The following is a 13,048-nucleotide window of genomic DNA, read 5'->3' as shown; positions in this document are numbered from 1 at the left end:
TTGAATTTTTCTGCTGAAACAGTTAGTTCTGCTTGAAAAATGACGCAAAAAGATCATCAGTGGAAAAAAAAGATCTAATGTTTCAGATCAATGAAATGGTCCTGATAGTCAGGAAATTTTAGATTTTGTCTAAACAGACATGCATATAATTTAATAAAACCCTTCCCATATAACTCTATGTTCTACTGGCCACTGCCATATTGGCCATTATGGTCATTTGTGATGCCTGAAAAACACACAGGCAGAAGATAAAACTGTTGACATGACAGATGCTCTCTGTCCAGAGAGGCGAGGTGAGCAGGTAAGCAAGCAGTGAGCTCCCTCTTGTGGTTGAAACACATGTTATTGAGCTTGTATTACTTTTCACACTATGGTACATTTAATATGAATTTCCTCTTTTCTAGAGGTGCAGATCCTTTGCACAATCTTCAACACTTTTTTTTAACACTTCTATCTTCTTATCTGCACTTATTCTACTTTGTGGTCGATTTATATGTAATAGAGGAAATTCCCTGACCTCATCAGTTGGCTTCAAATTGCTAATATTGCGTACATTCAATTGAGTTTACTCAAATTTCATTTTCAAACAAAGTAATTCCAAAACTAATATGGCAGCTGATCCCACATGGAGATCAGAAAATGAAATCTTTCACATAACACTAACTTCATAAGCAAGAGTGTCATTCAGTGTTGTTTTCTGGTTGGCTGTAACTGTGTGCAGACTGTCTGCAAGGCAACTGCAGAGCCCTGAGGGCTGTTGGGGCTTTTTCATTACAAAATAATTTGATTTCAGTTTTGGTTGCATTAGCTACAAATTATTGTATGTGTTTCAGGAGACCTTGTTTTCAAAGACAACAGCTGTAGCCTGAGGGTTGACTTGGTTTACCTCACTTGACATGGCAGAAATATTGAGTTACATCAAATCACATTCTGCTGTAACACTGCCAGATGCATGTGACCAGCAGACTGAATCTATAGTCTATGATGTGACCATTTATCTTGCCGTGTCATGCTGTTTTTGACCGATGTAATAACCTGTTTGCATGCCCAGGCATGAAGTGGTGCTCTTTACAAAGGATGTTCTTGTGCACTAATGATGCACAGGATGTTTACGAGCTGTCAAAAGCATCTCCATCACAGTTTGCTTCATCTAATGTGTCATAGTTGGTGCATATGAAGCGAGAGTGTAAGCTCCTGTGTTTACCCAAGAACAAGACCTTGTTTTGAACAAAACCTCTCTGGGGGATGGGCTGTTGGGAAAGTAAATGTAGATTAAATGAGGACGTCCACAGAGTAAACAGCCCCAAACCACCTCTGTCAAAAGGGAAACAATATATTGATGGTGTCAGCTGAAAGCTGTTAGGCAAAGTAGCTGAGTTTCTGGTTTGGAAATCTGGCAGTATTTAATTTAGTTTATGGGGTGAAAATAAATGTCAACACACAAATGCATACAGTTTCATTTACCAGAAGTTGTCTTTATTAAAAGAGGCATGCCTTTGTGTCTCAGACACCAGCAACAAACAGCGACCTGATTACATCTGGGACAGAAAACTGAGGCCAAATGGTGTCAGAAAGAACCTTTGATATAAGAATCTACTGAGACAAAAACTGCTCTGTGATCTTTTTGCCAACTTGCAATACCCGTTTTGCTCAAACAGTGATTGTTATACTGTGCTTGGTGTGTTAACACAGACTGAACCGGTTCTGGTTGAGGGGCTGTTTCAGCATGACTCAGTGCAGAGTGGCACTGTAGTATATAAAGGCTGATAAAGTGCTCTGCAACATTCTTTTGCCAGAGAGAAAAACTTACTCAACAATTCAGAAAATGGCATAGATTGATAGAAATATATTTGCAGCCATCTTTGTAGAAAAATACGAGCACACAAGGATCCTACTGCATAATTAATTGTCTGCATAGCATCAAATAGAAACCAAATGGATTTAAATAAGAACAAAAACAAACCAGATTTAAAGTGATCTTGTTGGCTGAACTCATGAGATGACAACATCCATCATTCAGTGTAATTTTACAGCACCGCCAGATATGCAGAGACCTTTTCATCCCATCTTTCTTTTCTTCTGATAACTTCTGTTTGTACAAAAGTGCATTTACCTTTTGTTAGATATACTCAAAGCAGTCCATGATCTCAGAATCAGTTTTAACCATTAATGTCATATTTTTCTCTTTAAACTTTAGGATCCAATGATGGCCATGCAACAAATTCTCTTAAAAGGTAAACCTACCAGATAATTGTCCACATGATATTAACCATATCATTCTATCAAGTTATGAATGGAAAGTGATTTTTTTTTTATTCCTACTCCTAGTTTTTGTCTTCTACACAGTTAAAAGTTAATATAAAGCAGAACTCGGCTGAAATATTAGGACAAAACAATACATGTTGCACTTCTTCAGTCCCCACAGCCGTTACACTTTGACAATGGACAGCTTTAAGTAAGAAAGGAAATATTTCACTATAAACTGTAAGCATAACCTATGAAAGCCTGTATTACACCTGTGTAAACCCATTCTAAAATCAGGCAATAATGTGAACTAAAATCCTAATGTAGGCACTAATTTAAAAGTCTTTCTGTTCTGGTAAATTCATTTAAAAGAGGCATGCTTTGTAACAAAATACATCTCTCGAATTTATCTCATTATAACAACTGTGCTCACCACCTGGACTCAAATAAAGGCAATTTACAACTGGTTGCCCTCGGTAACAGTTACAGTCTGAGATGGTTTTCAATAAATGCAAAACTACGACTCTCCCAACAGTGATATTTAAGACTTATCACAACTAAAACAACACCCTACACAATGCCTAAATAGAAGGTAGTGTTGACAAACCGCAACAACTAAAAAGCCTCTAACATTGTTGAAAAAAAAAAAATATGGCAATAGAAAGTCTCGAAAAAAAGCTTAAATACCCCTTCCCATTCTGAAAATATTCAAAACTTAATTATAACCAAAATATCCTTGATTTGCATAGTTGTTTTCTTACAATATGTACATTGTAAAGCTTTACTAATGTAAGGCAAATTAAATATAGCATCAATAATCCTGGTTTTGGTGCTCTGGTCTGTTAATTTGTATGGATATAGAGAACATGTGGAGCCCATAAGTGTGAGATACTCGTGCATTGTAGTGTAAATTGCTTTACCCAAAGGCTGTTTAAGAACTGAGAACAGATGTGTTAATGTGCATTAAAAAGACTCCTGAGGTACCATCATGAATCAACAGAAAAACACCAAAAGAAATGTACATCTAACACACAATGATAGTGTGAAAACACCCCTTTGTGAGGTTTAAAGACTTAAGTGACCAAACGTGTTTTGCCCCCCCCCCAAAAAATAGTCGGTTGCATAATAATTAAGTTTGGATGTTTTTCTGTGATGACAACAGTTATAATCAAATTACATTTTCATGCTGCTAATTCAAAGGCTCGTCCTCTCAAAGCCAAACAGAGGCTCCACATTGTGCTCAGCTATAGTTTGTACTGTAATCCTACGGCAATGAGGCAACAACACTCCAGAAAGGCCACCTGAGTATTTTTATAGAACCGCACTGAGCAGCAGACATCATACTGTGGTTGGAGCTGGTTGTAGAAAACATTCAGATCGAGGGCTGATGATTGCTTAAAAAATAGCCGTTTTTCTTTTTGTTTTGTTAAAAATCGTCTCCCTACAGTCTTTGGTTGGTGGACCTGGAGCTCACTTTTATGAAAATTATTTGCTCATGCAGGTCAAGATTTTCTAGCTCAAAAGTTTGGACCTCCTCCGTGGCTGCCGGACACTATACAGAGCTAGAATGATGAAATTAAAAAGCACATGAAAGTGATTATCTTTGCTTGGAAAATAAATAGTCATTTTAAAAATAGTTGTATAAATCACTCGATCTAAGAGGTTTCTTCATGGAGTAGTGCCTGAAAAAGACAACAACAACAAAAAAAAAAAAAGAAAACCATCCAAAAACAGAGTTTTAAAATCTTTCAGAGTTCAGTTTGACTCATCACAGAGGCCTATCAGGACACGACTACTCTTCCATAGGAATGTATGATAAGATGGAGTGTTCTTGTGCAATGGCAGCCAGTTCTTTGAGGAACTCCGTGAAGAGGACGGTGGCAAACACGTCTGTCCGGTCCAGAGAGATGGCTTTGGGTTTCGGTGGCGGGGAACTCTTCAACATCCTCCCCACATCACCATGCTTTGAGCCACCACTGCTGTTTTTGTCTGAGAATATGAGGAAGACAATGTAAACAACATGCAGTACATTAAGTATGTTCATATGTGATTATAATAATGCTATGCATATGTTTGAATTTGAAGGATAAGGCTGAGGTTATTCTACGTTCTTCCCATGAAAGGACCAAATCCAACAATTTGTTAGTTCTGTTGTGGGAATTTTCTGTCCTAAAGGAGAGTTCACAAACAGCCCGATGTCTTTAAGTCATTATTGCAATATCAACACCAACATTTGCAAATGGATCAGACAGCTTGTGAGGCTAAAAGATGCTGTGGTGAAGTTCAATGATCATATTTGTACGTACAGCTGCGTGCACCACAAAACATCCCGTATTCATCACCCGCGAAGACAAACAGGTGTCTTTTAATTAATAGACAATATTCCTTCTGTTCATTCGTATAATTCGTTTACTTATTTATCTTTCTTCCCCGGGAGGTTTCCTCCTTTCTATCTGCTTAGCATAAAAAGTTGAAGGCTTAATCACAGCTTCGCCTCTGATAACTTATCCACACCTGCTGCTAACCGGTAGTTGAACATTTTCATAGGAGAAGCAGAGAAGACAAAGTATTGCTCTGTGCATTTAGCCATAAAACAGTATAACATAAGACAGTGCACACAATCTTAAAACTATAATAAATATATGTTGAGTTCTCTACCCTGTCTGTGGCTCTCAGCTCCAAAGCCATGTGGTCGTCCTGAAGGCTGAAGTTTTAAAAAAGGCAGCTGGGCACTTTAGTTTTTAGCAAATGTCAGACAATTAAAAAAATAGATAAATGGCGCGTCTGTTGGGGACAATTTTTAGCCACAGATTACTACACATTTAGTGAAACATGTCATCGAGTGCAACAGTGTGGCTAATTTATGTGTTTTTAACAGTTTCTGAACAACAATGGAGCTCTATGGGACAAATGAATAATCTACACTGTATCGGGCTTTGATACACAGATCACACTCGTTAGTGGGATCAGTTCATTGTTGGTTTTGGTCTTTTCATTGACAATAAGAAATATGTAAAAATTTCTCTAGCTTAATCCTTTAAGACATTTTGTAAACATAATATATTCCTGTTAATGATTTCTGCATGTATAAGTAATAAGTTCAACCAAAAAGTAAGATCTTAAGTGCTGCTTCTCAGAAAGGAAGAAAGGAGAGTGATCCAGTTAACCAACTTAAAAATTCTCTTTTAAATTCGTGGCCTCTTATCTTTCCACAAACATTCTTCTAACAACATTTTTTTGTAGTCTGTATAGCTCTGAAACTGAGAGGAATCCAGTTCAAAAACATGCCTAAAACTCCAGGGCTCGACTGAAAAGACACAACTTAACAAAATCAAGTAGAATTTATTCTGCTTCCCAACAGAAACCAAAACACAGCCGACAATGAATACAGCGGCTGTTTTGAACTCGAACCATTTTGACAGCATGTTAATGAGTTAATGAGGAACTCAATCATCAGGGTCCCACCAAAATATGCTCCAAAATCTTACAAAACCATAATGAAAGATATCTCAGGTCACTGATACTAATTATTAACTAAATGTTGGATTAAAAATACATTATTAATTTGAAATCTGGTGTCCAATTACATTAGTTTAATAAATCGGAACCTTATAGAGTATTTTAGTGATGATATTAATATGCTAATTAAAAGTCAAAATATAGAGCATGAGCCTTTCTTGTAACAATTAACCAAGTTAATGAAAGATTTGCAAATACATGACAGCTACCCAGAGTTACAACTGAATATGAATGTTTTAAATACTGGATTTTTCATGTATGAGTCATCCTGTTAAAAAGCACTGAAACCTGTTTTTTTAAACAAATACTTAAACATTACACTTATTTGCTTCAGTGCCCAGAGTTAGATGACAAGATACCACTCTCATGTCTGTGCCTTAAAAATCAGTAGCCAGGCAATCAGTGGAGACACAATCTCAAATTATCGACACCACATGAGAGCTCTTTCAATCTCCTAATCTAACGAAAGAAAATGAGCATATTTACCACATTTAGTAATAAATATTTATGGTTATAAGGAGTGTGAATAACGCTGGCATACAAACAAAGATCGTAGATGTGGGTGTATTATCACCTGCTGCTCCGAACGACGCCTCCCTGGCCAGGAGCCAGTGTTGGGCGGCAGTAATCAGCTCTGGAAAGTCCTTTCTGGTGGCAGCCAGCTCTTCTATCTGGTTCTTCACGGTGGCTAGTACCTGAAGGTAAACACAGAAAAGAAACTGAGGATCCAATTCACACCTGCATTGGTTACAGTGATGCAAATAAACCTAATGAGCACAACCTTCAAATCTAATTGCAGCCTGATTGTCTTAATCAAGGATCGCTTATTCAGTTACACGCCATCATTTATGTTAAGTTAATCAAGAGCAGCCGGAGTACTACGCTCAAATTTCAAACAATTCACTGTAATCATATCTCCACTCCCCCTTCTAAAAGGTAAACTGTATGTTTCAACATATTGCAGTTTACCCGATAATACAAAAGCCTTCACTCCTGCCTACACATGCACACACAAAACAAGTTTTTGTTACCTGGTACAAGGAGCGAACTGTCGGCTGAAAGACCAAGTTGGTGTTGAGGAGGAATGAGCGCAGCAGAGGCTGAGGAAAGGCTGCCAACTGGGCCAGTATGCCCGTCAACAACAAGTTGACATGAAGCGAGTTGGACAGCATGTTCTCCAGACGAGACAAAAGCACACTGACAAACGGCCCTGCAGAGAGAATAATTATAAACAATATTTTAATTGTGCAGTCTGAATGTAATTTTTTTTTTTTTTTGGTGAATAATGAGGCTGCTGCAGCACTATGATTTCTGACTCACCTGTAAAAGGCACTGAATGGTTTCTACTTGTACTTCCGCTTCGAAGCGCGGGGCCAAATGGTGAATGCACTTTCTCTGGCTCTGGTGTCTCAGCAGAGAAGGAGGTGAAATCCATCTCCTCCTGCTCCTCCTCCGCCTCCACGGGTGTGATGGGCTTTTTCAACTCTCCATCAGATTTGACCGTTTTTCCACCTGCTTCTGTGTCCAACGTACGAATGAGCTCCTCATACTGAGCCAAAAGGTCTTCACCCAGCTCAGCAGCAGCAGCGGCAGTGGCAGTAGCGGTTGTGGTGGTATTTTGGAGGTTGGAATTACAATCTGTTTGACCTTTGGCCTTTATGTCCGAGCTATTCTTACCATTATCAGCTACCACAGAGGTTGGAAGCGTTAGACTGAGTCCGTTTTTTAGGGGAGCTTCAGGTGAACCTGGTTGGGGTTCTTCTGATTCTGACCCGTTGGGTCTGTGCTTACCACGCTCAACATCTGTGCTATCTTTCTTTGCAACAAGATCGTAAACCATGACGTCGTCCTGGAACTCAGATTCCTCAATGTATGAGCCTTTTACCAACATGATGGCTGTTCTCCTCATCTCTTGGATGTGCTTCGGAGGCTCGGCAGAAGGCAGCTGTGGAGGTTTACTCTCAACAGGAGCCTCAGCAGTCTGCACCGGGCATGCATCGTAACTATCATCCCACTCCAGCTCCAGCTGGTTGACGGAGGGCGGCTCTGACTTCGGCGGCGGGGCAGGTCGAGGGCGCGGTGCTAGCGGCTGTGGAGCTCTCTTGAGAGTTATCTGGGTTTGCGGCCTCTTCAGTACCGGCTCCTCGAGGACGCCCGGCTGGTATTTCTCAGGAGGCGGGTCCTCGCCGTCGTACAGGGCTGACCAAACCCGGCAGGCCCGGATGCAGCTGCTGATGCTCAGTCGGGCATCGTAGAGGTAATGAAGATAACTGACATCCAAGTAGATTTCTGACCCGATGGTGCAGGAGTTACCCGAGTCATCATCCTCTTCTGAGAAGCTTTCTTTTTCCTCTGGGAAAAACAGATAGGATATGTTGATAAAAGCTGGCGTGCAGCACTTCAGCACAGCGCTAACACAGAGCAGAACTAATGAGTTTGACATGTAACTACAGGGGGTAAAGTGATGTAATACAGGGAAACAGCAGGAAATCTCACTACTTGATCGAATACTTATATTCATCCATGTTATATGTTCATGTCCCCATGAAATGCACATCAACACCTTGCAGTGCACTAAACTCAGAACTGTGTGCAGATTTTGAAAATGTAATATGAGTAAATAAATATTTTGCTTATGCTTTTGACAGCACTTATATAACTGCCCCTTTTAATGACTTTGCATTTATCCTCCACTTGTTTTGTTTGTTTTGACTGCACACCCCAAGGTCATAACATGCACACAATCAAATGGGGTTACGAATATTCAAATCTGCTGGATGAATTCAGCCTTGCAGCTGACTTGAAAGCAGCAAATAAAAGAAAAAAACAACCTATAAAAGCCGATTATAAATATGGTTGAAAAGCAGTCATATATTTTGACTATTCTGTAGCACATAGAGTACTTTAAAATTCAAAAATATTCAGTAGTCTCCAAGGGCATTATTAAAATCTAGCTCTCCTCTCTCCTGCAGTCTGTTCAGGACACCTCAACTACGATAATAATTAGCTCTACTCCATATAGTGCACCATATACTCTCTTTAAGTGATGGCTGGCTGGATAATTCATCTGACATCATTGTGATGACGAAGTTCATTGCTGAGATTTGAAAATATAGAGACATCACTAAAGCCCAACATGGCAAAAAACAAAAGCAGTCAGACAATCAGGCAGGTTGTAAATAAATACCACTTAGCTAAACAAAGGCCAGAAGGCAAAATTATTACAGATAAACTCTCTGTGCACTGAGGGATTATTACCAACATTTTAGGTGTGCAAACTTTCTGTTTTACTGTCAAATAAAGTGGTTTAGATAATCTGGCAAAACTGATGGCTTGTTTACAACCTGTATGATCATCTGAGTGTCCATGTTTCTTGTCTCATCAGACTTCATTATAGCAATGTCTCCGTGTTCTCAGATCAGAGCAATTATTTTAGTGATTACAATGTTATGATAACCCAATGAAAACTGCAAAAATAAGACCCACATTGTAATAAACCAGACTAAAAATGTCCCTTCAATGTCCTGCCCCTCTTACCTGTGGTGCCGATGTTGTTGGGAGTCTCTGCACCTTTTGAAAAGAGGATGGAGTCCAGCTGTCGGAGGGGCGGGGGGCTGTGATCGGGAGAGCAGCAGGACGGCGTTAATGCCAGGATCTTGGCTGCTGACACCGAGTAGCAGTCCCTCTCCCTCACCACACGTCTCTGGCTCAACATCATGTGATTACAGGGGATCAGGTACCTGGGGAGGCAGATAGGAACAGATCCTGTTAGGAAAACCGACGGGTGGTTGTGGGAGGGGTATTGGGAGGGGGTGAGCGGACAGATGGTAGCACAAGTCTGCACAGTGGGAGGCAGAGAGTAAAAGCTCATCACGTCGTACAACCAATTAGATGTACCGACGCTTCATAAGTGGGATAAGCGAGCAGTGCGTGTGCTACTCACCTCAATACGAGCTGCAGCATCACGTCTTCACAGTATAAGCCAATGAGAGTGCGGAAAAGTGCCAGTGACACAATGCCCAGCTGGACCGGTGAATGGAAAGATACAATGAGACAAATGTGAATGACAGCAAACTGTTCCAAATGTCTTCTTTGACACTAGTGCTGAAATGATAAGCCAGTTAATCAACAACTATTCTGATAATTGATGAATCATTTACTTCGCTTATCGAGCAAAAATGCCAAACACGCACTGGTTCCCAGCTTCTCAAATGTGTAGATTTGCTGGATTTCCCCTTTTTAAACCATTGTAAATTCAATATATTTGGATTTTGGACAGTTGGTGATGCTCTGGACTTATGAAATTCTTATGGATGTTTTTCACTGGTTTCTGACATTTTATAGACTAAAGGATCTTCAATAAATTATAAATAAATTGAAAATACAATCTGTAAAATACAGCTATTCAGGAAGTTGTTATCCTCAGTGGTACAGGCATTTATCCTTTGGTTAGCCTTGAGTTTTGAGACATTTTTGTAAAGTATAAAGTTTAAATATATTTATCTGCCAATAATTTTCTAAGCGCTCCTTTCAATCAGAGGCACAACACCTCTAAAAACCTAACATCTCATGCAGCATAAACCTGGAAAACAAACATGACTACCTTAAAAATGCTGTTGTGCATCAAAGGTAAAGGCAAACAGGAGAGCAAAACTAGCTTAAATGTGGAGCATCTGCATGTTAATCGAAGTTTCATTTGGCTCGGGGAGAAAAATGTGAAAAACAAACATGTTTCTTATTTTTCACTGAATTGCAGGCGCGTCAAAGCCGACTGTCGGCAAACACTGGAGGGAACTCCTTGAGCAATTTACACAGTCGAACAGCAATGTAAAGAACACGTTACTTATTCATGTCAATGATTCATTTTTAGCAAAATATTTGAACAAGATGTTTCAATATATAGGAATCTTTTCGAATGCTGTTATCAGCTGCTTTTATTAACAGAAGAAGCCACTGCAACTGAGCATCACCATGGCAACAATCTACCAGCTTGGGCGCTGACATTTTAAGTTTCTCCAAGGGATTCTGGGGTAGCTTCAAATCTTAGAAACCTGAGTTCATCAGTGTTTTTTTGCCCATTCGGTCCATCCCGTACCTGGAAGGGAGTGTTGATGCGGCTGACCAGAGTATCTAAGATGTGGACACTCTCATGTTGGTGCAGGAGGATGAAGGAGAGGAAAGTCTGCAGCAGGGCTGGCTCAGTGACACTTCTCAGGAAGAGGTCGAGGTACGCTGTGGTGGTCATCACTTCCTCTAGCGTCAGCTACACAGAGGGAGGACTCGTTAGGCAGCAGTAAGTGTGAGTATGTTAGTGTGTGTGTTTACAGAACAAATAAGATCATGATGCCAGAGAAGAATCTGTTGCATGTGTCTATAAAGCAAGATTTTTGCATGTTAAGTAGATTTTCTTAAACAAATTAGACTACAGACTGTTTATTAATCTGCATGCCCTATTTTTGCAGCACTGCAGAGTTCAGAGCAAACAGAGCAGTTTAAAATGGTCTTCTGGAAATGAAACTACTGAGTAAAGCCACGTTAGAACAGGATTTATTCCTCTGGGGGGAAAATTTTAACAATGCATGCATTGATTTAGAATTTTAATCCCATTCAGACTGCAAAAGACACTAATTAATGTCCCTCTAATAACTATTAAAGTCCAAAATTACCCCAAAAATGGCTTGTCTTATGATTTAAGTTTCATCTGGACAAAGATAATGTACTTTGAAGTGTGTCACATGATTTTCCACAGGAATTTCCTTGTCTTCTAAACACCCCCTCCTGTATTTTGGCAATAGCCAAAATGCGGTCCAGAACAATGAGTGGACTGTAGATACTGAGGAGTATGGCAAATATTTGATTACAACTTCGCCCTGGATTATTTAAGGGATGGATACAGTCTCAAAGAAATGTGGTTCTGAACAGTGAATATCTGAGTATTCACATGTTTTTTTAGCACAGACAGGGCGTGTTGAATAGGTCACAATTTGCCTGATTTTACCATCTTTGTGACCACACCAGGAATGTCCGTTCAGTGAATGCGTAACAGCACTAAAACCAGATAAATTGTGATCCGTTCCACGCTGCATATATCAGCCCACATGATCGTTAGCAACATGGATGCAGAAAATATAAATTGGGCTTCATGGTGTCTATGGGGAATTACACGGATGTGAGAGGAGTAGAAAGAATTTCCACCTTGTGGAGTGCTGGTGCGAGAACAGGCACGAGGAATCCGTTGTAGATGTAGCTCACCAGCTGGTCTCTGATATCAGGGTGGGCCACCTGGGAACAGCACATATTAGTTCAGAGTGCAGTGAAGTAGAAGGCTGTAGCCATTTATCACGTGTAAATAAATTTTTCATGTGGGCAGAGTCATCGTGCATGCAGCTCTCTCACATGTTCTTACCTGAATAACAGCGTTGCAGAATTCCAGTGAGTTAAGAAACTGGACGAGGGACGGCATCTGTAGCCAGTCCTCTCTGTGCAGGCTGTGCCACTCCTCATTGGGAACCTCCAGTTTGGTGGGGAGAGATGAGTACAGGCCGCTCAGCCCTGTGGCCAGCACCTGGGGGAGGAAGAGAAGTGTCAACATCAATGTCAATGTTATTGACTACTGGTACTGTACGTTCCACCCCTGTTCATTTAGTAAGAAAGTCTGTTGGTTAGTCCACCCTTGGGTCCACTCTTATCTAAAAAACCTGCCACAAAAGTTTGTACAGAAATTCATGGTGCCCTGAAGGATGAATTCTAATGACTTTGGTGTTCCTCAGACCTTTCCTCTAGTGCCACCAGCAGCAGAGTTTGCACTTATCCAGTGAGATATCTGAACATCAGAAATTCATAGTTTCCACATGATGAATCTGGAAACCATCTTTATTAATTTACAAGTCTTTTAACTCTATCCAGTAGAACCGGCACACAGATGTCACCATTTGTTATAGAGGTTTTTCAGAGCACTTACGAAAATGTGTTTTAATGCTAAACTGTAATCCCATTTTAATTTGTCTTTAATGCTATTCAGCCATTCAGCAAAACTACTCTCTGAAAAAGATTCAACCGATAAGATATTTTAAATGTATTGTAGAAAACAGACTGTAAACATAGGGTTTGCAGCATATGTAATCTGTATATTGTCTAATGTAGCAGTATATACACGGCTTCTCTGCAGTCAGTTTTACCTTCAGCTTCACAAAACAGACTTATTACAGTATTTTATTACTCACTACAAAGCAAAAACACTTTGGGAAATGATTTCTTCTTTTCCCCTTTTGGATAATGTAATGCA

The 13,048-nt window shown here is 39.9% G+C and overlaps 1 protein-coding gene across 2 annotated transcripts in view; it reads right to left on the bottom strand.

Annotated features, from left to right (window-relative positions):
- Positions 1-1,449: 1,449 nt before the first annotated feature.
- Positions 1,450-13,048, bottom strand: part of fhip1aa (FHF complex subunit HOOK interacting protein 1Aa) — a 33,405-nt gene continuing 21,806 nt past the window's right edge. For both annotated transcript variants that reach the window (XM_067584987.1, XM_067584988.1), the window contains 9 exons: positions 12,170-12,328; positions 11,959-12,045; positions 10,859-11,026; positions 9,707-9,786; positions 9,301-9,503; positions 7,084-8,115; positions 6,795-6,973; positions 6,338-6,458; positions 1,450-4,233 (listed from right to left, as the gene is read on the bottom strand). In XM_067584987.1, the coding sequence (XP_067441088.1) occupies positions 4,037-4,233; positions 6,338-6,458; positions 6,795-6,973; positions 7,084-8,115; positions 9,301-9,503; positions 9,707-9,786; positions 10,859-11,026; positions 11,959-12,045; positions 12,170-12,328 (2,226 nt within the window). In that variant the 3' untranslated portion in view covers positions 1,450-4,036. The remainder of the gene's footprint in view (positions 4,234-6,337; positions 6,459-6,794; positions 6,974-7,083; positions 8,116-9,300; positions 9,504-9,706; positions 9,787-10,858; positions 11,027-11,958; positions 12,046-12,169; positions 12,329-13,048) is intronic.

This window comes from Thunnus thynnus, chromosome 3, assembly GCF_963924715.1.
Source record: "Thunnus thynnus chromosome 3, fThuThy2.1, whole genome shotgun sequence".
Classification (NCBI taxonomy): domain Eukaryota; kingdom Metazoa; phylum Chordata; class Actinopteri; order Scombriformes; family Scombridae; genus Thunnus; species Thunnus thynnus.
This window is presented reverse-complemented; position numbering and strand designations above follow the sequence as displayed.